Below are 25154 nucleotides of genomic sequence, written 5' to 3' on the forward strand. Positions count from 1 at the left end.
GGGTATCCCCCTAAAGGAAGGCCAAGGTACATAAATGGGAGGTAGACAGCATTGAAATTTAGGAGGGTTGCTTCTAATTGTAACTTGAAATGGTATATATTGATGCCACATAAAGCTGAAAACCTTCAGCCCGAACACCACTCAAATAATTCAAGTATTTTCTTTAGGTTGCTGAGTTTTCTTTGTCATCTTGGCAGAAAATTAGAGTATCATTCGCAAATTGTAAAATAGAAACATGAATTCTGTCTTTTCCAACAATAAAACCTTCAAAACTTGCCTTTTTCTCGAAACTGGGAAAGTAATGCATTTAGGACTTCACTGACTAGTAGAAACAAGAAAGGAGAAAGAGGGTCACCTTGCCTTATTCCTCTTGAAGCTTGAATTCTGCCACGAGGTCTTCCATTTTTTGAAGATTGAGAATTTTGAGTTAGAACCCAAACATTAGATTTGCTCTGTTTTTTGGTGTTCTGAAGGGGAGGGGGACTCTGTTTTTTTGGAAAAACAGGCTTAACCATTCTTCCCCTTACTATGTCTGCATAGGAGATTGGACTGAGCGAGGGTTTTTTGTCACCTGTTCAACTTCAAAGAGGGACAAAGCATCATTTAACAAGGTAAGGAAGGAATACCAACCTGAATTAAGAGTTCCTGATGGAACGTGAATGAAGAATCGTCCTCCAACTGCAGGCCAAAATACACATCTTAAAAACCAGTTTGAATAGATTCTGATTTTAGAAATCTTGGTTACACAAGAAGCATCTTGCTCGCTTTTGACAAAGAAGCTAGATGTTGGAAGTTTTGAAAGGGTCGAGATGTTCTCCACAAACCAAAGTAGCTACGATTTTGACAAGGAAATTTGCTTTTTGGCTTCCACATCTTCTATGATTACTGAACCAACTTGGATGAGGGCATAGAAGTGGTTGTCCTTAATCTTACAGTTGATAACTTCGACGGCTAAGTTAGGCTTGGAGGGCAGGGTCGATGGATGGGCCATGAGAGATAGATGAGCCGAGGGTTGCAGATGAGTGTTGACGTTGGTGGGAATAGGCAAAGCTTGGTCGGAGATGGGGAGAGGGCGGGGAGTTAGGTCGGAATAGGGTGCCGGAGGGAGGGAAAGGGAGAGAGGAGAGAGGAGAGAGGAGAGAAGAGAGAGCATTTTCCAACCAAAGTAGTGCTGGAATTCTCCGATGGTCTAATCGATGTTGTCAGATTGTTTGGATTGTTACAACTTCAATATGTTGGGTGTACTAACCTATCCTCATCTATAAAATCATGGACAAGAATTTCATTGAGTTCCGAAATAAGTTGTTGCACCTGTAGAAAGCGAGTTATGAATGATATCAGTTGAAGAATGACATATTGATCCCGAGAATCTTGGGTTTAGTGGATAGTGAGCATACAACAAAAAGAAATAAACACAATTAGTTACAATAACAAGACAAATACCTCCGGAATGAAGTCAATCAGGTCATGGGGAATAACTACAACACCATAATTAATAACCAAGTTCAGAACGTTTACTAATTACATCGACAATGTAGTCTGTAACGTTTTTCAAGGTAAGCTTCTTAGCCGCAACGTGCAAAACACATTATAAATTCGATGTTCCTTATAAACTAAAGCTCTATTAATAAATTAGTCAACATTCAAAACACATTATTTTTTGTCTGAAAATTTTTTCGCCTGCATACATTCAAAACCAATAAATCTCCATGAGTCAACTACTACTAGGTGGTAGAGAACAAATTTTTCAAAGCTGACAAAAAAGGCATCCGATATCACTTGGGCAATTGAATATGATATGGGATGTCAATACTTAGTTCCATTGCACCATATTAAAAGTTTCAACCTAATTCCATGAATCCTTTGTTTATCACAAATTTTCATCTTTACCCTTAAGTTTTTTTTTTTATATTTACCATTCCATGTAAAAATGCAAGAAGATGAAATTCTGAAACAGGATATATTAACTGACTCAACAATTTCAATTTTCATGTTTACATGAGAGTATCTGTTGCAGAGATTATTAGTTATTACTGAGACAAAATCTAGTCCTCAAAGAGAATAAACAACCTTAACCTTAGGGTTGCATGTGGAGGTAAATTCCCTTCTTGACAAAGGTTTCTATCCGGTAAAGCATGTAGAGATAAATGTCCTCCTTGACAAAGGTTTCTATCTTAAGTAGTTTAAAAAGCTACCTTTGCAACAGTCACCAAAGTTGAGTCTCAACGAAATATGGATTCTAAAGCAGTTACGAAGAGAAATGAGTACCTTGCAAACAAAATCAAATCCAAAACTTGTGGGGACCTCTTTGCATTTGAGATCACCATCAATAGGTTTTGGACAACCAATCGCTCGGGTTTTCAAATTCTTATTCCTAATTTGAAAACAACAGAAAGAAGGGGAATATAAATAACATTGTCTTGCACACAAAAAAAAAATGGTACACTAGAGTAATTAATTACTCGACCTTATATTTCTGCAAAAAATATAACATATAATAGCTTATCCATATATGACAATGAGAGTGAGAAAGAGAGCAAAAAGGAGGGAGGCAATAGACAAATTTCATAGTTCTAAAAAATACCTAAATTTTCAGCGAGGAAACAAGCATTGGTGTTGGAATCATCTCCACCAATTACAACAAGGTCATCTAGATCAAGCTTATGAGTAGTTTCTTCAGCTTGCTTAAACTGAAAATAGAACCGAACTGTCAATTAATGCCTTGACTACAACTAAGACGTCTCAAAATGAAAATTCTGAGAAGAAAGAGTTTCACCTGATCTGGAGTTTCAATCTTAACCCTCCCATTGCATATCTTATCAAAACCACCATGATAAACGAAAAATGCATGTAAATCAAGAATTTCATTCAAATGGCAATCACTTAGCATCAAGACTACACATATTTACACTAACAATTCTAAGAAGTGAAAGCTAGAAATCACTTCAAGAAAATTAACCTGAATGCGATATGGGTAGATAAATTGTGCATTCAGTTCTACATATTTACATTTCATGATCCCTGCAGGACCACCCTTGAAACCATACAACGTGCTTCCTTTTGCATGAACCTGTAGGTAATCTTCACAAAGATCGTAGAAGCTGCTAGATAGCCACTGAACAGAAAAGCAAACATTTATTCTTGATTTATAAATGTGGACACAATGAGACCCTACCAAATAGTACAGAAATCACATTATGCCCTCCCAGTGCGTGGCCACCAAACTAGACAACTCCGATCTTTAATTTCTTATTCACCTGCACCGAACTGGAATCACTTGGCACCAACATTGCTGACGGTTGGCCGAAAATATCAGGAAACAACTTCGTGATCTCATCTGCACGCACATATAACACACAGGTCATACACTCTATAACCTTAAGAAGTAGCAACTGGCCTTAAACGCATTCAGTAAAACTCAAGTTCCAAACAAAAGCGAGATTTACAAACAGAAAAAAAACACAGAAAAAGAACTTTGAGAACATCCTACCATGACTTTTTGCAAGTTAATTTTGTGTAAAGCTTGACAATGAAAAGGGAGGATCGAGAATAAAAGGAGATAAAGAGGGGGAGAAAGAAGAGAGAGGTGGGAAATATTAAAATTAAATTTTCCCTTCCAAGTCATCTTTGCCACATAAGTCATCTAGTAAAATTTATATTTAAATTCCGTGGGCTAGGAAAAGTCCATGCAAAAAGGAGAACTTGTAGAGAGACCTTTTAAATCTATTTCTTAAAATTCAAAGACTAAAATGGCTAATTTGAAACATGAATAACCAAAAGAACTCATTATTTTATTCCCTAATAAGCGTCCATCACTACTTCACAAGAATAGGATTGTCTTCCTAATTCTCATAATCCTTATTCCCACTAAAAACCAAATAACTTATCAAACGATTTTTGGTTTTTATACATAATATAATAAATATAATGTATAATATATATAAATAAATCGATAAATATGTATATATATACATACACGGTTTGGTTCAATTCGGTTTTGAAATAAAAAACCAAATTAAGCCGAAAAAATTAGTTTCCTTATGATTTTAAATTGAACTGAACTTTTAGTAAGAACCTTAAAAAAAATGCATCTAGTATGTTAGTTAGTTCATCCCTACACTGAGCTTTCAATTGTGTCTAATAAGTCCCTTAAACTTTAAAAAATGAATCTATTACGTCTTTGATCTATTCAACATATTTTTATTTTTAAATACATGCATCTAAAAATAAAAATTGAAATTTTAGAATCCTAAATTCATATCTAATAAATAAATATGATTTAAGAAAAGTTTAAAATATCATAAACCTATTGGACACAATTTTGACAAAAATCTAAAAGTTCAAGGACTAAAATTGTAATTTAACAAGATTATAAATATTAGAGAAAAAAAAACACAAACAGAGAGACTACCCTAGCCATTTTCCCAATATATTTTAAGCAGGAAGGTTGAAAAAATTTCCACTTACCAATATGAATATACCAGCTTCCAGGTGACATAAAAATCCCAAGATTTGAACTGACTGACAGTGCAAAAGCATGCCCCTCCTTGTCTTGAGCTAAACTTCTTTGGGATCATACATACCAAGAGTAACAAGCCTACTCTGTCCAAACAATATCCTTCCATATCCAAAGAGAAAAGAGATAACCACAATGGGTTCAATACTTCAGTATGGAAATGTATGAATAAAGAAGAGCAACAGAATCATGAAGGTACCTGGTTGATACACATATATTCATTCAGCTCTAATTAAATGTTCTCATTGTAGATAAGAAACTTGCATTCCTATTTGCATGTTTAAGCTAATGACTAGAAGAACCTGACTAGGTATGAAACCCTATGCTAAAAAGGAAGAACTCTAAGTGTTGAATAAATGTTCTTCAAAAAGTTTGGAATTCAACTAATGGAAATTCAACTATGTGCAAGGTGTTACTAAACCAGGCATTTGGTATAAAACGCATAAAATAAAACTAAGTCCTGAGAATCATGTGTGAAATTGTGAAGTTGAACGCATTGCATGAAAGTCGCCGATGCGTTGAGAACGCGTTAGCAAGAGCAGAGTAAGCGAGAGGTTGAACGCAAGGTACTGGGCAGACAATCGTGTAGCAAATGAGCAGTGCTACACGATGAGGTAGACGATCGTCTAGTAAGTGAGTGGCGCTACACGATGAGGTAGGCGATCGTGTAGGCGGGCGTTGGACGATTGTGTAGCAATGAAGGGAGCTAAACAATGAGGTAGGCGATCATATAGCAATGCGCAGAGCTAAGCGATGCGCTAGATGATCGTGATGATGCGCACTGAGTCAAACAATAAGAAGTCACGTGCTAGACTATCGGGCTATACGATAGGTAAAATACGACACATCAGTGTAAGCGCTAGACAATAAGCGTAGAAGTTGGACGGTAGCGCTAGACGATGATGCTAAGCGATTAGTGGATACATTGGAGGATAAGGCGATGATGCTATGCGATGGAGGTAAACGATGTGCACAGTAGCTAAGCGATAGGCTATGCACGACATCGTTGAGAACGAGATCGTCGACTAAACGATTGAGCTACACGACGGGTTGTTGGAGCTAAGCGATAGATGTAAGAACTAAACGATGGAGCGGTGTTAAGGACTATGTTACGCAAGATTGATGAGCTCATCAAGACAAATGGCGTTATTGATGGAAGTCTGAAACAGAGATAGTAAGAGCTGGACGAATAAATGTTCGTGCAAAGTGAGTTCGATGCATGGAGAAGACATATCAAATAGAAGGTGGATGAGGCAGGGCGTTGGAAGAATGAGAGGAATATGTCTGGATATGATCAAAGGAGGAGGTGTCAGGTAAAGGAGAAGGGTGAAATGTCTATAAAAGGAGCGGAACACTTCACTTTAACCCACAAACCATTTATGTTCATAAATATCACTAAGAAAGGAGTAAGTAAGAGCCATTCATGCGTTGAATGAAGGAAAAGAGGCGCTAATTGGAAGAAAGTCAAAACAGACGGGCTGAAGGAAGCTGAGTGTACGGACAGATGCCTAGGCTAAATTCAAACAAGAAGTTATTCCGGACTACTCAAGCAAATAAGTTGATTTTTGGACCAAAAGTTTTTAAAATGAATGTAGATTTGGTATGAGGGTTGCCTTAATGAAATTCTAACTCTGAGGCTGTCAAATTCAAGGAAAACCGAGAGGTGCTCACCAGTGTGGAAACAGTCGGGTCAGAGGGAGTGAACTCGAGACTCCGAACTATCACCAAGGAATTTCAAGGCGAAACTCTAAGGTAAACTAGTTACTCTTTCGGGCCTTATCTCAAGACATTTCCTTATTCAAAAATGTGTGAAAATGTCTTACTAGTTTACCTTATTGTTTCACCTTGAAATTCTTTGGTGATAGTTCGGAGTCTCGAGTTCACTCCCCCTGGCCCGACTGTTTCCACACTGGTGAGCACCTCTCGGTTTTCCTTGAATTTGACAGCCTTAGAGTTAGAATTTCATTAAGGCAGCCCTCACACCAAATCTACATTCAATTTAAAAACTTTTGGTCTAAAAATCATCTGATTTGCACGAGTAGTCCGAAATAACTTCTCATTTGAATTTAGCCTAGGCATCTGTCCGTACACTCAGCTTCCTTCAATGCCTCCGTTTTGACTTTCATTCGATCAGCGCCTCTTTTCCTTCGTTCAACGCACGAATGGCTCTTACTCCTTTCTTAGTGATCATGAAATGTCAATATGTAGAACTAACTGCACAATTTATCTACCCATATCGCAATTAGTTTAATTTTCTTGAAGGGATTTCTAGCTTTCACTTATTAGAATTGTTAGTGTGAATATATGCAGTTCTGATGCGAAGTGATTGCCATTTGAATGCAATTCTTGATTTAAATACATTTTTCTTTTATCATTGTGGTTTTGATAAGATATGCAGTGGGAGGGTTAAGATTGAAACTCCATATCAGGTGAAACTCTTTCTTCCCAGAATTTTCATTTTGAGACGTCTTAGTTGTAGTCAAGGAATTAATTGACAGTTTGATTCTATTTTCAGTTTAAGCAAGCTGAAGAAACTACTCAGAAGCTTGATCTGGATGGCCTTGTTGTAATTGGTGGAGATGATCCAACACAAATGCCTTTCTCTTCGTTGAAAACTTTAGTTATTTTTTAGAACTACGAAATTTGTCTATTTCCTCCCTCCTTTTTGCTCTCTCTTTCTCACTCTCATTGTCATATATGGATAAGCTATTATATGTTGTTTTTATTGCAGAAATATAAGGTCGAGTAATTAATTACTCTAGGGTACCATTTTTTTTGTGTGTAAGACTCTGTTATTTATATTCCCCTTCTTTCTGTTGTTTTCAAATTAGAAGTAAGAATTTGAAAACCCGAGTGATTGGTTGCCCAAAAACTATTGATGGTGATCTCAAATGCAAAGAGCTCCCCACAAGTTTTGGATTTGATTCTTCTTGCAAGGTACTCATTTCTCTTTGTAACTGCTTTATAATTCATATTTCGTTTGGACTCAACTTTGGTGACTGTTGCAAAGTTGAATTAGTTTCTTGAAAAACAGAGTCCCCTGCCCCCTCAGAACACCAAAAAACAGAGCAAATCTAATTTTTGGGTTATAACACAAAATTCTCAATCTTCATAAATGGAAGACCTCGTGGCAGAATTCAAGCTTCAAGAGGAATAAGGCAAGGTGACCCTCTTTCTCCTTTCTCCTTTCTACTAGTTAGTGAAGTCTTAAATGCATTACTTTCCCAGTTTCGAGAAACAGGCAAGTTTGAAGGTTTTCTTGTTGGCAAAGATAGAATTGATGTTTCTATTTTACAATTTGCAGATGATACTCTAATTTTCTGCCAAGATGACAAAGAAAAACTCAGCAACCTAAAGAAAATACTTGAATTATTTGAGTGGTGTTCAATGCTGAAGGTTAATTGGAAAAAATCAGCTTGATGTGGCATCAATATGTATTTCAAGTTACAATCAGAAGCAGTCCTCCTAAATTGCAAGGCTGTCTACCTCCCATTTATTTACCTTGGCCTTCCTTTAGGGAGATACCCTATAGTTTTATGGTAACCAGTGATCGACAAAGTCCAAAGCAAACTAGACAAATGGAAGAGATACAACCTCTCAAGAGGTGGTCGCGCCACCCTATGTAAGTCAGTTCTTTCTCATATACCAACTTACTATATGTCACTTTTTCAGATGTGAGAAAAGGTGATTCAAACTCTAGAGAGAACATTGAAGGATTTTCTTTGGGAAGGGCATTCCGGAAGCAAAATAAATCATCTGATTAAATGGAGCATAGCTTCACGGTCCCAAGAAGATGGTGGTCTCGGCATTGGGTGCTTGAAACTCAGAAATCAGGGCCTTGTAGCAAAATGAGGGTGGAGGTTTTTCTTTGAGGTCAACTCACTTTGGAGGAAAGTAATTATAAGCATTCATGGAAGAAGTAAGTTTGGTTGGCATAGCAATGGCAAATTTTCCAGCAGCCTTAGAAGCCCATGGATTAATATTTCAAGATTTTGGTTAAAAGTGGATTCCTTGGCAACCTTCAAAGTTGGTAATGGTGAAAGAATAAGCTTTTGGAGAGATCTTTGGTTGGATTTGGTTCCTCTAAAAATCTCATTCCCTAATCTTTTCTCTATCTCCACCAAAACCAAAGGTTCATTACAAGATTATTGGGATGAGATTTCAACATCTTGGACTTTTCCTTTTAAATGACTGTTAAAGGATGAAGAGGCAGAAAACTTCGAGCTTCTGACTGGAGAACTCAATCACTGTAAACTTAATTCGATTCCTAATAAAAGACGGTGGTCTTAGAACCAAGTGGAGTTTTCTCAGTCAAGTCTCTTGTAAAGCATCTATCCTTCTCCTCCCCAATTTGTCAGCCATTAGAATCAGCCTTATGGAAGTCTAAAAGCCCTAGAAGGGTGAATATTCTGATTTGGATCATGCTGAATGGCTCTCTTAACAGCGCAGATATCCTCCAAAGGAAGTTACGTACTCACTATATTTCTCCACAGGTTTTCACTCTTTGTTGGGTAAAGTCATAATCTCTCTTGCATTTGTTCTTCCATTGTGTTAACTTCAATATGTTGGGTGTACTAACCTATCCTCATCTATAATATTTCTTTTTCCATAACATATCCTCATCTATAATATCATGGGTAAGAATTTCATTGAGTTCCGAAATAAGTTGCTGCACCTGTAGAAAGCGGGTTATAAATGATATCAGTTCAAGAATGACATATTGATCCCGAGAATCTTAGGTATAGTGGATAGTGAGCATACAACAAAAAGAAATAAACACAATTAGTTACAATAACAAGACAAATACCTCCGGAATGAAGTCAATCAGGCCATGGGGAATAACTACAACACCATAATGAATAACCAAGTTCAGAACGTTTATTAATTTCATCGACAATGTAGTCTGTAACATTTTTCAAGGCTTCTTAGCCGCAACCTGCAAAACACATTATAAATTCGATGTACCCTATAAACTAAAGTTCTATTAATAAATGAGTCAACATTCAAAACACATTATTTTTTGTCTGAAAATTTTTTCGCCTGCATACATTAAAATCCAATAAATCTCCATGAGTCAACTACAACTAGGTGGTAGAGAACAAATTTTTCAAAGCTGACAAAAAAGGCATCCGATATCAATTGGGCAATTGAATATGATATGGGATGTCAATACTTAGTTCCATTGCACCATATTAAAAGTTTCAACCTAATTCCATGAATCCTTTGTTTATCACAAATTTTCATCTTTACCCTTAAGTTTTTTTTTTTATATTTACCATTCCATGTAAAAATGCAAGAAGATGAAATTCTGAAACAGGATATATTAACTGACTCAACAATTTCAATTTTCATGTTTACATGAGAGTATCTGTTACAGAGATTATTAGTTATTACTGAGACAAAATCTAGTTCTCAAAGAGAATAAACAACCCTAGGGTCGCATGTGGTGGCCTTCTTGACAAAGATTTCTATCTGGTAAAGCATGTGGAGATAAATGTCCTCCTTGACAAAGGTTTCTATCTTAAGTAGTTTAAATAAAGCTACCTTTGCAACAATCACCAAAGTTGAGTCTCAACGAAATATGAATTCTAAAGCAGTTACGAAGAGAAATGAGTACCTTGCAAACAAAATCAAATCCAAAACTTGTGGGGACCTCTTTGCATTTGAGGTCACCATCAATAGTTTTTGGGCAACCAATAACTCGGGTTTTCAACTTCTTACTCCTAATTTAAAAACAACAGAAAGAAGGGGAATATAAATAACAGTCTTGCACACAAAAAAAATGGTACACTAGAGTAATTAATTAGCTATCCTCATTCCAATTGAGCTACACGACGGGTTGTTGGAGCTAAGCGATAGATGTAGGAACTAAACGATGGAGCGGTGCTGAGGACTGTGTTACGCAAGATTGATGAGCTCATCAAGACAAATGGCGTTATTGATGGAAGTCTGAAACAGAGATAGTAAGAGCTGGACGAATAAATGTTCATGCAAAGTGAGTTCGATTCATGGAGAAGACATATCAAATAGAAGGTGGATGAGGCAGGGCGTTGGAAGAATGAGAGGAATATGTCTGGATATGATCAAAGGAGGAGGTGTCGGGTAAAGGAGAAGGGTGAAATGCCTATAAAAGGAGCAGAACACTTCACTTTAACCCACAAACCATTTATGTTCATAAATATCACTAAGAAAGGAGTAAGTACTCATTCATGCGTTGAACGAAGGAACAGAGGAGCTGATCGGACGAAAGTCAAAACGGAGGCGCTGAAGGAAGCTGAGTGTACGTACAGACGCCTAGGCTAAATTCAAACGAGAAGTTATCCCCGGACTACTCAAGCAAATCAGTTGATTTTTGGACCAAAAGTTTTTAAATTACATGTAGATTAGGTGTGAGGGCTGCCTTAATGAAATTCTAACTCTGAGGCTGTCAAATTCAAGAAAAACCGAAAGGTGCTCACCAGTTTGAAAACAGTCGGGTCAGGGGGAGTGAATTCAAGACTCCGAACTATCACCAAGGAATTTCAAGGCAAAACTCTAAGGTAAACTAGTTAAGACATTTTCACACATTTTTTAAGAAGGAAATGTCTTGAGATAAGGCCTGAAAGAATGAATAATCTAAGCTTAAAGTTAAATCTGAAATAGGGTCCAGTAGAAGATTAAGGGAAACCGGGTAAACTGTGAGGAAAAAGAAATCTCAGCAGTTCACTGGGAGTGGTTTCTCCTTTACTCTTTTAAACATATTTAGAATTAATATGTGGTAGTTCATATAATGAGATGAATATGAGGTTAGGATGGTCGAGGGGTATATGGACCTAGAACCTGAGCTCAAAATAAATCCTTATAGGATGGTCAGGGGACCAAAGAATCTAGTTCCTGAGCCTGTGGGAAGGAAAAACCTTGAATGGGATGGTCAGATGGCCGACGAGACTAGCTTCTGAGCCCATGAAAGGGAGAACTATGTGGACATAGGTTGATGGATATTTTTAGATGTGAAATAATAACTATCTACCGTGTGTGTAGGTTTGTGAAAAGCTTCATGGAATGATGGAGGTTTGCATTGGAAACTCGTGATATAATGGTTATGATCTGAAAAAGACTTGTATTTATGATTCCACTCACTGAGCTTTGTAAAGCTCATGGTCTATTTGCTGTGTTTCTATTGGAACTATGTGCATGGGCTATGCGCTAGGCCGGGCCTCACGTTGAGGTTAGGTGGGCAAGGACGTGCCCATGGGCGAGGATGCCTTAAGCGATGCGGCTTGTGCGTGCGTTGGTGTGCTATGGAATTTGACTGAAACTTAATTAAAATATCTTATCCAAATTCTGAAAAATAGGTTCGATTTTCATCAATTTGGGTGTGTAAGATACCTATATCCAGACTACCTGCTCCATTCTTCTTTTAGATTTGAACTTGCATAATTAATGGTAGGATTCTGATCTGACCTCTTCACATGAAAAATGGAGCAGCGTGAACTGTAAGACTGGGAAAGAGATTATAGGAAACGTAATTTGCTCTAGAAAGAGATCATATTACCATCTAGTTCCACCATTGCCTTCTTGATCACAGGCTTGAACTTACCTGCCAAACGAATTCTACCTTTAGAAACAGATCATCAAATGATAAATATTAAAATAAACTTCATGAAAATGTTTTATCAATCCAAAGCCTTTCAAAATTGTTAAGAGAAAAGATACTCCACTTTTACATGATGATACTTCAATTTTATCCTTGTTTTTCTGATCTTACATGCACCTTGACTAGTCTTTATAGTATTGTGTTAGTAACTAGTAAGATATTTGGATACTCAAAAAAAGAAAAAAGATAACTTTTAAGTTTCATCAACTAGAAAACTAATGTCTTTTTAATATAGATTGGGGAGTTTTTTTTTATCTTTCTTTTTTTTTTTCTTCTAGTGAACTCCATTGTTCTCATTTTAGCTGGATTGTTGATACTCTGTTTGTCATTTCCCCTCTTATTCCCCATAAAAAATATTCTAGAAAAAAAAAATTATTAACATGTTACTAAAAAAAATATGAGAACATGAATGCACGTTTTCATGAAGAAATCATACCGTGTCTCCTCTCCACGTCCATTAACGAAGTCAATGCAGTTCCGCCAGCCATCCAATCTTCAACTAGAGTAGCCAAATTTCCTACCAAGTATGCATAACTAACTTATAAGTAATAGAAACGAGGAAAAAATCTATGGAGGAAACTGATAACAAGAAAAAGAATGAATGGTTAAAAGGTTAGAGACTAAAATGATCAGAAGGTACTAGAAGTGGAACAGACAGATCGATGATATTGGTCCAGTCTTTCCACTCTGGAGGAGTTCTCCAGCAGTGTAACCCAGAGCATAGTAATAAGTTGAATCAAAGTTCGTGGGTAAACCACACATCCCTTCGTACCTATAAGTCAAAAGAAGAAATAAACAGAGATAACACACAGAGCACTAACCAGCAAAGTACAATTTTTTTCGTATTATCTCATGGCCATTCGTTCGTATCATTTGTAAGTTTACATTAGAAAGTCAATTAGTTGTAAGCCTAACCCATCACTTAATTGGCCATTTTCTTTACGAGTTCATAATGGAAGTCTAGATACTTGGTGCCCCTAATTATCAAATATGAATCTAAAAGATCTTAATGCATTTACCAAGATGCATGTTTTTTAGATCTCAACTGATTTGCCTACTACCAAAGTGCTAAATATAATATGTGTTATCACTAAATTATTAAAGAGGAGCGTTTAAGTAAAATGGCAAAAGTTCAAGCACGAATAGAATAAGTACCCAAAGAATTGTGACTACTCCTTGAATTGGCCGCCCATTATATGCACCTTCTTGCCTTCTCTTTTCCAACTCAGTTTCATGGAAAGACATGTATAAAACAAAAAGAAAAAACAATTACCTAGACATTGCCGTGTCGATCTCTTTCAAGCAACAATTGTTCTTGGATTGCTTATGGGAAAAATTAAAAAAAGTGATGAGATTGAGTAGTAAGTTTCTTTTTCCATAACCTATCTTTTTTTTTTTTTGAACAAAAAACAATCCACTTCATTCAGATAATGAAAGATGTTAAAAGTGACAAGAAGGAAATAAACATAAAGTGCAATACAATCAAGCACACTAAAAAGCACAAAACGGATCAGCAAATGCACTAGGACATCCGAACTAGGTTGACATCTCCCTAGCATTCTCATCATCTCCAAGAAAGACTAGAATCCAAAGCTAAGTACAAACTGAAGAGGACCTTGCAAAAGACAAGGTTTACAACCGAATGATTATCTGAAAGTTAAACTGAAAATAATAACCATCACTATGCTGTTACAAAATCAAGAGAGCGGGAAAATAAAGGCTTTCCAATTGAGGTTGATATCTTGTAAAGAGAAGTCTTGAAAAGCTTTGGAAAGCGAGCACCAGGAGGAGGCGTTGATATGGGCGATATCAAATTTAGCGGAACTAGAAGAAGCTTTGTCTTGAAATACTCTTTGATTTCTTTCAAACCAAATTTTTTATAACAAAGCTTTAACTGCGTTGGTCCAAAATAGTCTTGGCTTCTTCTTCAAACGTGGCCCGATCAAGAGTTGAAGCACATTAACCTTAAAATCATTATCAAGAACCCAGCTGACATTAAAGCACTTGAAGAGAGATGTCCAACAAAATTCTCCAAAAACATACTGGAAGAACAAATGCAAGAGAGATTATGTGTTTACCCAACAAAGAATGCAAACCTGTGGAGAAATATAGATAGTAGGTAACTTTCTTTGGACGATATCTGCGCTGTTAAGAGAGCCATTCAGCATGATCCAAATCAGAATATTCTCCCTTCTAGGGCTCTTAGACTTCCATAAGGGTGACTCTAATGGCTGGCCAATTGGGGAGGAAAATGATAGATGCTTTACAAGAGACTTGATTGAGAAAACCCCATTTGGTTCTAAAGACCACCGTCTTTTATCAGAAATCGAATTAAGTTTATAGTGACTGAGTTTTCCAATCAGAAGCTGGATGTTTTCTGCCTCTTCATCCTTTAACAGTCTTCTAAAAGGAAAAGTCCAAGATGTTGAAATCATCCCAATAATCTTGTAATGAACCTTCGGATTTAGTGGAGATAAAGAAAAGATTAGGGAATGAGATTTTTAGAGGAACCAAATCCAACCAAGGATCTTTCCAAAAGCTTATTCTTTCACCATTACCAACCTTGAAGGCTGCCAAGGAATCCACTTTTAACCAAAATCTTGAAATATTAATCAATGGGCTTCTAAGGCTGCTGGAAAATTTTCCATTGGTATGCCAACAAAACTTACTTCTTCCATTAATGCTTATAATATAGTCAGTTGGTATATGAGAAAGAACTGACTTACATAGGGTGGCGCGACCACCTTTTAAGAGGTTGTATCTCTTCCATTTGTCCAATTTTCTTTGGACTTTGTCGATCACTAGTTGCCAAAAAGCTAATTGTTTAGGGTATCCCCGTAAAGGAAGGCCAAGGTACATAAATGGGAGGTAGACAGCCTTGCAATTTAGGAGGGTTGCTTCTAATTGTAACTTGAAATGGTATATATTGATGCCACATAAAGCTGATTTGTCCCAATTAACCTTCAGCCCGAACACCACTCAAATAATTCAAGTATTTTCTTTAGGTTACTGAGTTTTCTTTGTCATCTTGGCAGAGTATCATTCGCAAATTGTAAAATAGAAACATGAATTCTATCTTTTCCAACAATAAAACCTTCAAAACTTGCCTTTTTCTCAAAACTGGGAAAGTAATGCATTTAGGACTTCACTGACTAATAGAAACAAGAAGGGAGAAAGAAGGTCACCTTGCCTTATTCCTCTTGAAGCTTGAATTCTGCCACGAGGTCTTCCATTTTTTGAAGATTGAGAATTTTGAGTTAGAACCCAAACATTAGATTTGCTCTGTTTTTTGGTGTTCTGAAGGGGCAGGGGACTCTGTTTTTCTGGAAAAACAGGCTTAACCATTCTTCCCTTTACTATGTCTGCATAGAAGATTGAGACTGAACGAGGGTTTTTTGTCACTTGTTCAATATCAAAGAGGGACAAAGCATCATTTAACAAGGTAAGGAAGGAATACCAACCTGAATTAAGAGTTCCTGATCGAACGTGAATGAAGAATCGTCCTCCAACTGCAGGTCACAATACACATCTTAAAAACCAGTTTCAATAGATTCTGATTTTAGAAATCTTGGATACACCAGAAGCATCTTGCTCGCTTTTGACAAAGAAGCTAGATGTTGGAAGTTTCGAAAGGGTCGAGATGTTCTCCACAAACCAAAGTAGCTACGATTTTGACAAGGAAATTTGCTTTTTGGCTTCCACATCTTCTATGATTACTAAACCAACTTGGATGAGGACATAGAAGTGGTTGTCCTTAATCTTACAGTTGATAACTTCGACGGCTAAGTTAGGCTTGGGGGGGAGGGTCGATGGATGGGCCATGAGAGATAGATGAGCCGAGGGTTGCAGATGAGGGTTGACGTTGGTGGGAATAGGTAAAGCTTGGTCGGAGATGGGGAGAGGGCGGGGAGTTAGGTCGGAATAGGGTGCCGGAGGGAGGGAAAGGGAGAGAGGAGAGAAAAGAGAGCATTTTCGAGCCAAAGCAGTGTTGGAATTCTCAGGTGGTCTAATCGATGTAGTTAGATTGTTTGGATGGATACAACTTCAATATGTTGGGTGTACTAACCTAACCTCATCTATAATATTTCTTTTTCCATAATCTATCCTCATCTATAATATCATGGGCAAGAATTTCATTGAGTTCCGAAATAAGCTGCTGCACCTGTAGAAAGCGGGTTATAAATGATATCAGTTCAAGAATGACATATTGATCCTGAGAATCTTGGGTTTAGTGGATAGTGAGCACGCAACCAAAATAAATAAACCCAAGTAGCTACAATAACAAGACGAATACCTCCGGAATGAAGTCAATCAGGCCGTTGGGAATAACTACAACACCATAATTAATAACCAAGTTCAGAACGTTTACTAATTACATCGACAATGTAGTCTGTAACGTTTTTCAAGGTAAGCTTCTTAGCTGCAACCCTCAAAACACATTATAAAGCATGTGGAGATAAATGTCCTCCTTGACAAATGTGTCTATCTTAAGTAGTTTAAATAAAGCAGCTACCTTTTCTCCAATAATATTAATATTTGGATGAGTTTGCAAAGCACACTCCAATGTAATGTAAGAAACAGCACGACCCATAAGCCGTCCAACTGTGGATATATGTACACTGTTAATGCCATATGATAATAAACTTGAAATTTGGGTGAGAAACAAAAAGGTATCAACATCACAACAATGAAAAAGTACAATCTCACATTAGGTAGATTAAATAGAGAAGGTTAATAAAATTGAGCAGAGAAAAGTGCTCTGTTTTTTACGGATGAAGCAACAAGATGATCTTTATTATTGATATTATTTATTTATTTATAAATATATATTTTAAAAAAATAGACATATCTGAATTTGAAATACTTGTAATGTCAATAATTCAGTTATTATGAACATTAAGCATATCAGAACTATTTTTAGTTTTAATTACATTAAGCAAAATACTTACAGTGGTAATATTTTCCTGTAGATCGACCATCAACCATCACATTACCAATCATTTCTGAATATATCTGCATAAACATCAGCAGAGCCTATTAAGAGTCTCATCTCATGAATGCGACATTCCATTTTTTCCTTGAATTCTTGAAGAAACTACTTCAACTTTGCAACAGTCACCAAAGAAGAGTCCAAACGAAATATGAATTCTAAAGTAGTTATGAAGAGAAATGAGTACCTTGCAAGCAGAATCAAATCCAAAACTTGTGGGGACCTCTTTGCATTTGAGATCACCATCAATAGTTTTTGGGCAACCAATCGCTCGGGTTTTCAAATTCTTACTCCTAATTTGAAAACAACAGAAAGAAGGGAAATATAAATAACAGAGTCTTGCACACAAAAAAAAAATGGTACACTAGAGTAATCAATTACTCAACCTTATATTTCTGCAATAAAAATAACATATAATAGCTTATCCATATATGACAATGAGAGTGAGAAAGAGAGCAAAAAGAAGGCAGGCAATAGACAAATTTCATAGTTCTAAAAAATACGTAAAGTTTTCAACGAGGAGACAGGCATTTGTGTTGGAATCATCTCCACCAATTACAACAAGACCATCTAGATCAAGCTTCTGAGTAGTTTCTCCAGCTTGCTTAAACTGAAAATATAACCGAACTGTCAATTAATGCCTTGACTACAACTAAGACGTCCCAAAATGAAAATTCTGGGAAGAAAGAGTTTCACCTTATCTGGAGTTTCAATCTTATCCCTCCCACTGCATATCATATCAAAACAACCCCGATAAAAGAAAAATGCATTTACATCAAGAATTGCATTCAAATGGCAATCACTTCGCATCAAGACTGCACATATTCACACTAACAATGCTAACAACTGAAAGCTAGAAATCCGTTCAAGAAAATTAACCTGATTGCAATATGGATGGATAAATTGTGCAGTCAGTTCACATATTTGCATTTCATGATCCCTGTAGGACCACCCTTGATACCATACAACGTGCTTCCTTTTGCATGAACCTGTAGGTAATCTTCACAAAGATCGTAGAAGCTGTTAGATAGCCACAACTTGAACAAAAAAGCAAACATTAAAATTACTTTTTGCAAGTTAATTTTGTGTAAAGCTTGATAATGAAAAGGGAGGATCGAGAATAAGAGGAGATAAAGAGGGGGAGAAAGAAGACTGAGGTGGGAAATATTAAAATTAAATTTTCCCTTCCAAGTCATCTTGCCACATAAGTCATCTAGTAAAATTTCTATTTAAATTCCGTGGGCTAGGAAAAGTCCATGCAAAAAGGAGAACTTGTAGAGAGACCTTTTAAATCTATTTCTTAAAATTCAAAGACTAAAATGGCTAATTTGAAACATGAATAACCAAAAGAACTCATTATTTTATTCTCTAATAAGCGTCCATCACTACACTTCACAAGAATAGGATTGTCTTCCTAATTCTCATAATCCTTATTCCCACTAAAAACCAAATAACTTATCAAACGATTTTTGGTTTTTATACATAATATAATAAATATAATGTATAATATATATAAATAAATAGATAAATATGTATATATAACATACACGGTTTGTTCAATTTGGTTTTGAAATAAAAAACCAAATTAAGCCGAAAAAATTAGTTTCCTTATGATTTTAACTGAACTGAACTTTTAGTGAAAACCTTAAAAAAAATGCATCTATTATGTTAGTTTTAGTGTTCATCCCTACACTGAGCTTTCAATTGTGTCTAATAAGTCCCTTAAACTTTAAAAAATGAATCTATTACGTCTTTGATCTATTCAACATATTTTTATTTTTAAATACATGCATCTAAACATAAAAATTGAAATTTTAGAATCCTAAATTCATATCTAATAAATCAATATGATTTAAGAAAAGTTAAAAATATCATAAACCTATTGGACACAAAATTTTGACAAAAATCTGAAAATTCAAGGACTAAAATTGTAATTTAACAAGATTATAAATATTAGAGAAAAAAAAACACAAACAGAGAGACTACCCTAGCCATTTTTTCCAATATATTTTAAGCAGGAAGGTTGAAAAAATTTCCACTTACCAATATGAATATACCAGCTTCCAGGTGACATAAAAATCCCAAGATTTGAACTGACTGACAGTGCAAAAGCATGCCCCTCCTTGTCTTGAGCTAAACTTCTTTGGGATCATACATATCAAGAGTAACAAGCCTACTCTGTCCAAACAATATCCTTCCATATCCAAAGAGAAAAGAGATAACCACAATGGGTTCAATACTTCAGTATGGAAATGTATGAATAAAGAAGAGCAACAGAATCATGAAGGTACCTGGTTGATACACATATATTCATTCAGCTCTAATTAAATGTATTTCTCATTGTAGATATGAAACCTGCATTCCTATTTGCCTGTTTAAGCTAATGACTAGAAGAACCTGACTAGGTATGAAACCCTATGCTAAAAAGGAAGAACTCTAAGTGTTGAATAAATGTTCTTCAAAAAGTTTGGAATTCAACTAATGGAATTCAACTATGTGCAAGGTGTTACTAAACAAGGCGTTTGGTATAAAACGCATAAAATAAAACTAAGTCCTGACAATCATGTGTGAAATTGTGAAGTTGAACGCATTGCATGAAAGTCGCCGATGCGTTGAGAACGCGTGAGCAAGAGCAGAGAAAGCGAGAGGTTGAACGCAAGGCACTGAGCAGACAATCGTGTAGCAAATGAGCAGTGCTACACGATGAAGTAGACGATCGTCTAGTAAGTGAGTGGCGCTACATGATGAGGTAGGCGATTGTGTAGGCGGGCGCTGGATGATTGTGTAGCAATGAAGGGAGCTAAACAATGACGTAGGCGATCGTATAGCAATGCGCAGAGCTAAGCGCTGCGCTAGACGATCGTGAAGATGCGCACTGCGTCAAACAATAAGAAGTCACGTGCTAGACTATCGGGCTATACAATAGGTAAAATACTACACATCAGTGTAAGCGCTAGACAATAAGCGTAGAAGTTGGACGATAGCGCTAGACGATAGGCGAAATACTAAGCGATGGACGCTGGGCGCTGGGCGATGACGCTAAGCGATTAGTGGATACGTTGGACGATAAGGCGTCAGCACTAAACGATGGAGGTAAACGATGTGCGCAGTAGCTAAGCGATAGGCTATGCGCGAGATCGTTGACTAAACGATTGAGCTACACGACGGGTTGTTGGAGCTAAGCGATAGATGTAGGAACTAAACGATGGAGCGGTGCTGAGGACTGTGTTACGCAAGATTGATGAGCTCATCAAGACAAATGGCGTTATTGATGGAAGTCTGAAACAGAGATAGTAAGAGCTGGACGAATAAATGTTCATGCAAAGTGAGTTCAAATCACATATAGTAAGAGTTTGAATCACTTTTTCGGGCATCTGAAAAAGTGACATATAGTAAGTTGGTATATGAGAAAGAACTGACCTACATAGGGTGGCACGACCACCTCTTGAGAGGTTGTATCTCTTCCATTTGTCCAGTTTGCTTTGGACTTTGTCGATCACTGGTTGCCAAAAAGCCAATTGCTTAGGATATCCCCCTAAAGGAAGGCCAAGGTACATAAATGGGAGGTAGATAGCCTTGCAATTTAGGAGGGCTGCTTCTGATTGTAACTTGAAATGGTCTATATTGATGCCACATAAAGCTGATTTTTCCCAATTAACCTTCAACCCCGAACACCACTCAAATAATTCAAGTATTTTCTTTAGGTTGCTGAGTTTTTCTTTGTCATCTTGGCAGAAAATTAGAGTATCATCCGCAAATTGTAACAAAGAAACATGAATTCTATCTTTGCCAACAATAAAACCTTCAAACTTGCCTTTTTCTCGAAACTGGGAAAGTAATGCATCCAGGACTTCACTGACTAGTAGAAATACGAAAGGAGAAAGAGGGTCACCTTGCCTTATTCCTCTTGAAGCTTGAATTCTGCCACGAGGTCTTCCATTTATGAAGATTGAGAATTTTGTGTTAGACCTAAAAATTAGATTTGCTCTATTTTTTGGTGTTCTGATGGGGCAGGAGACTCTGTTTTTCTGGAAATCAGGCTTAACCATTCTTCCCCTTACTATGTCTGCATAGGAGATTGGGACTGAGCGAGGATTTTTTGTCACCTGTTCAACTTCAAAGAGGGACAAAGCATCATTTAACAAGGTAAGGAAGGAATATCAACCTGAATTAAGAGTTCCTGATGGAACGTGAATGAAGAATCGTCCTCCAACTGCAGGCCACACTACACATCATAAAAACCAGTTTGAATAGATTCGGATGTTAGAAATCTTGGTTACACCAGAAGCATCTTGCTCGCTTTTGACAAAGAAGCTAGATGTTGGAAGTTTCGAAAGGGTCGAGATGTTCTCCACAAACCAAAGTAGCTGCGATTTTGACAAGGAAATTTGCTTTTTGGCTTCCACATCTTCTACGATTACTGAACCAGCTTGGATGAGGGCACAGAAGTGGCTGTCCTTAATTTTACAACTGATAACTTGGACGGCTAAGTTAGGCTTGGAGGGGAAGGTCGATGGATGGGCCATGAGAGATAGATGAGCCGAGGATCGCAAATGAAGGTTGAGGTTGGTGGGAAGAGGAAAAGCTTGGTCGGAGATGGGGAGAGGACGGGGAGTTATGTCGGAATAGGGTGCCGGAGGGAGGGAAAGCGAGAGAGGAGAGAGCATTTTCCAACCAAAGTAGTGCTGGAATTCTCCGATGGTCTAATCGATGTTGTCAGATTGTTTGGATTGTTACAACTTCAATATGTTGGGTGTACTAACCTATCCTCATCTATAATATTTCTTTTTCCATAACCTATCCTCATCTATAATATCATGGGCAAGAATTTCATTGAGTTTCGAAATAAGCTGTTGCACCTGTAGAAAGCGGGTTATAAATGATATCAGTTCAAGAATGACATATTGATCCCGAGAATCTTGGGTTTAGTGGATAGTGAGCATACAACAAAAAGAAATAAACACAATTAGTTACAATAACAAGACAAATACCTCCGGAATGAAGTCAATCAGACCCTCGGGAATAACTACAACACCATAATTAATAACCAAGTTCAGAACGTTTACTAATTACATCGACAATGTAGTCTGTAACGTTTTTCAAGGTAAGCTTCTTAGCCGCAACCTGCAAAACACATTATAAAGCATGTGGAGATAAATGTCCTCCTTGACAAATGTTTCTATCTTAAGTAGTTTAAATAAAGCAGCTACCTTTTCTCCAATAATAGTAATATTTGGATGAGTTTGCAAAGCACACTCCAATGTAATGTAAGAAACAGCACGACCCATAAGCCGTCCAACTGTGGATATATGTACACTGTTAATGCCATATGATAATAAACTTGAAATTTGAGTGAGAAACAAAAAGGTATCAACATCACAACAATGAAAAAGTACAATCTCACATTAGGTAGATTAAATAGAGAAGGTTAATAAAATTGAGCTGAGAGAAGTGCTCTGTTTTTTACAGATGAAGCAACAAGATGGGCTTTATTATTGATATTATTTATTTATTTATAAATATATATTTTAAAAAAGTAGACATATCTGAACTTGAAATACTTGTAATGTCAATAATCCAGTTATTATGAACATTCAGCAGATCAGAACTATTTTTAGTTTTAATTTCATTAAGCAAAATACTTACAGTGGTAATATTTTCCTGTAGATCGACCATCAACCATCACATTACCATTCATTTCTGAATATATCTGCATAAACATCAACAGAGCCTATTAAGAGTCTCATCTCATGAATGCGACATTCCATTTTTTCCTTGAATTCTTGAAGAAACTACTTCAACTTTGCAACAGTCACCAAAGTTGAGTCCAAACGAAATATGAATTCTAAAGTAGTTATGAAGAGAAATGAGTACCTTGCAAGCAGAATCAAATCCAAAACTTGTGGGGACCTCTTTGCATTTGAGATCACCATCAATAGGTTTTGGGCAACCAATCGCTCGAGTATTCAAATTCTTACTCCTAATTTGAAAACAACAGAAAGAAGGGGAATATAAATAACAGGGTCTTGCACACACACAAAAAAAAAAAAAAAAATGGTACACTAGAGTAATTAATTACTCGACCTTATATTTCTACAATAAAAATAACATACAATAGCTTATCCATATATGACAATGAGAGTGAGAAAGAGAGAGCAAAAAGGAGGGAGGCAATAGACAAAATTTCATAGTTCTGAAAAATACCTAAAGTTTTCAGCGAAGAGACAAGCATTTGTGTTAGAATCATCTCCACCAATTACAACAAGGCCATCCAGATCAAGCTTTTGAGTAGTTTCTCCAGCTTGCTTAAACTGAAAATAGAACCGAACTGTCAATTAATGCCTTGACTACAACTAAGACGTCTCAAAATGAAAATTCTGGGAAGAAAGAGTTTCACCTTATCTGGAGTTTCAATCTTATCCCTCCCATTGCATATCTTATCAAAACAACCCCGATAAAAGAAAAATGCATTTACATCAAGAATTGCATTCAAATGGCAATCACATCGCATCAAGACTGCACATATTCACACTAACAATTCTAACAAGTGAAAGCAAGAAATCCCATCAAGAAAATTAACCTGATTGCAATATGGATGGATAAATTGTGCAGTCAGTTCACATATTTGCATTTCATGATCCCTGTAGGACCACCCTTGATACCATACAACGTGCTTCCTTTTGCATGAACCTGTAGGTAATCTTCACAGAGATCGTAGAAGCTGCTAGATAGCCACAACTTGAACAGAAAAGCAAACATTTATTCTTGATTTATAAATGTGGACACAATGAGACCCTACCAAATAGACCAAAATTCACATTATGCCCTCCCAGTGCTTGGCCACCAAACTAGACAACTCCGATCTTCAATTTCTTATTCACCTGAACCGAACTGGAATCACTTGGCACTAACATTGCTGACAGTTGGCCGAAAAGATCAGGAAACAGCTTCGTGATCTCATCTGCACGCACATACAACACACAAATCAAACACTCTAAAACCTTAAGAAGTAGCAACTGGCCTCAAACGCATTCAGTAAAACTCAAGTTCCAAACAAAAGCGAGATTTACGATCATAAAAAAAAACACAGAAAAAGAACAAACAAAACTCAATGCATGTCACTACTCTTCCTTTAAGAAATCAATCAACTCAGCTTCCTTTAAGAAATCAATCAACTCAGTTACCAAACAGAATACAAAAAAAAAAAAATAATAATAATAAAAAAAAAAAAACCAAGTTATGAAGGCTAGGGCATGTAGAGTTGGTTGCTTTTGTTAGAAGTTGTAGGGTATCAGTTGGCAGAAAGAGAGCTTTGAGAACATCCTACCATGACTTTTTGCAAGTTAATTTTGTGTAAAGCTTGACAATGAAAAAGGAGGATCGAGAATAAGAGGAGATAAAGAGGGGGAGAAAGAAGACTGAGGTGGGAAATATTAAAATTAAATTTTCCCTTCCAAGTCATCTTGCCACATAAGTCATCTAGTAAAATTTCTATTTAAATTCCGTGGGCTAGGAAAAGTCCATGCAAAAAGGAGAACTTGTAGAGAGACCTTTTAAATCTATTTCTTAAAATTCAAAGACTAAAATGGCTAATTTGAAACATGAATAACCTTGAACTCATTATTTTATTCTCTAATAAGCGTCCATCACTACACTTCACAAGAATAGGATTGTCTTCCTAATTCTCATAATCCTTATTCCCACTAAAAACCAAATAACTTATCAAACGATTTTTGGTTTTTATACATAATATAATAAATATAATGTATAATATATATAAATAAATCGATAAATATGTATATATATACATACACGGTTTGTTCAATTTGGTTTTGAAATCAAAAACAAAATTAAGCCGAAAAAATTAGTTTCCTTATGATTTTAACTGAACTGAACTTTTAGTGAAAACCTTAAAAAAAATGCATCTATTATGTTAGTTTTAGTGTTCATCCCTACATTGAGCTTTCAATTGTGTCTAATAAGTCCCTTAAACTTTAAAAAATGAATCTATT

General features: G+C 36.4%; 2 protein-coding genes across 8 annotated transcripts; both read right to left on the bottom strand.

Annotated features, from left to right (window-relative positions):
* Positions 1-2851: 2851 nt before the first annotated feature.
* On the bottom strand, positions 2852-13648 carry LOC150031338 (pyrophosphate--fructose 6-phosphate 1-phosphotransferase subunit beta 2-like). 3 transcript variants are annotated; one of them, XM_090309079.1, is made up of 7 exons: positions 13308-13648; positions 12793-12924; positions 12589-12669; positions 12051-12095; positions 10134-11961; positions 4468-4618; positions 2852-3337 (listed from the first exon to the last, which is right to left on the bottom strand). In XM_090309079.1, the coding sequence occupies exons 2-5, from the start codon at positions 12872-12874 to the stop codon at positions 11936-11938; spliced, it is 234 nt and encodes a 77-aa protein (XP_090165205.1). In that variant the 5' UTR covers positions 12875-12924; positions 13308-13648; the 3' UTR covers positions 2852-3337; positions 4468-4618; positions 10134-11935. The 3 variants fall into 3 exon arrangements, with proteins under 3 accessions (XP_090165205.1, XP_090165207.1, XP_090165206.1); XM_090309081.1 differs by having other exon boundaries at positions 3123-3337; positions 11900-11961; XM_090309080.1 differs by having other exon boundaries at positions 3123-3337; positions 11885-11961.
* Positions 13649-13722: 74 nt separating this feature from the next.
* LOC150031339 (pyrophosphate--fructose 6-phosphate 1-phosphotransferase subunit beta-like) lies at positions 13723-24128 on the bottom strand. Of its 5 annotated transcripts, XR_016525905.1 has the most exons (12): positions 23723-24125; positions 23540-23578; positions 23347-23453; positions 23017-23122; positions 22789-22852; positions 22353-22441; positions 22134-22266; positions 19186-22001; positions 18022-18142; positions 17330-17435; positions 17102-17165; positions 13723-16754 (listed from the first exon to the last, which is right to left on the bottom strand). XR_016525905.1 is itself a non-coding variant. In XM_090309075.1 (8 exons), the coding sequence occupies exons 2-8, from the start codon at positions 23771-23773 to the stop codon at positions 22183-22185; spliced, it is 540 nt and encodes a 179-aa protein (XP_090165201.1). In that variant the 5' UTR covers positions 23774-23843; positions 23942-24128; the 3' UTR covers positions 22016-22182. The 5 variants fall into 5 exon arrangements, 4 of the variants coding, with proteins under 4 accessions (XP_090165201.1, XP_090165202.1, XP_090165200.1 ...); XM_090309075.1 differs by lacking the exons at positions 13723-16754; positions 17102-17165; positions 17330-17435; positions 18022-18142; positions 19186-22001 and having other exon boundaries at positions 22016-22266; positions 23723-23843; positions 23942-24128; XM_090309076.1 differs by lacking the exons at positions 13723-16754; positions 17102-17165; positions 17330-17435; positions 18022-18142; positions 19186-22001 and having other exon boundaries at positions 22016-22266; positions 23540-23557.
* Positions 24129-25154: the final 1026 nt, after the last annotated feature.

The sequence above is a fragment of the Benincasa hispida genome, unplaced genomic scaffold (genome assembly GCF_027475165.1).
Source record: "Benincasa hispida cultivar pf3 unplaced genomic scaffold, pf3_genome.v1.1 HicScf1285, whole genome shotgun sequence".
Taxonomy (NCBI): Eukaryota; Viridiplantae; Streptophyta; class Magnoliopsida; order Cucurbitales; family Cucurbitaceae; genus Benincasa; species Benincasa hispida.

What these genes read in the sequence shown, in the direction of transcription:
- LOC150031339 (XM_090309075.1), bottom strand. Translation starts at nt 23,773, where the DNA reads ATGCAAATATGTGAACTGACTGCACAATTTATCCATCCATATTGCAAT. An exon ending in AGATTGAAACTCCAGATAAG is followed by an intron (nt 23,454 to 23,539) that starts GTGAAACTCTTT and finishes TTCTATTTTCAG; the next exon opens with TTTAAGCAAGCTGGAGAAAC. An exon ending in GATTTGATTCTGCTTGCAAG is followed by an intron (nt 22,853 to 23,016) that starts GTACTCATTTCT and finishes ATGTTTATGCAG; the next exon opens with ATATATTCAGAAATGAATGG.
- LOC150031338 (XM_090309079.1), bottom strand. Translation starts at nt 12,874, where the DNA reads ATGCTCTGGGTTACACTGCTGGAGAACTCCTCCAGAGTGGAAAGACTG. An exon ending in ATCTGTCTGTTCCACTTCTA is followed by an intron (nt 12,670 to 12,792) that starts GTACCTTCTGAT and finishes CATACTTGGTAG; the next exon opens with GAAATTTGGCTACTCTAGTT. An exon ending in GGACGTGGAGAGGAGACACG is followed by an intron (nt 12,096 to 12,588) that starts GTATGATTTCTT and finishes TTCGTTTGGCAG; the next exon opens with GTAAGTTCAAGCCTGTGATC.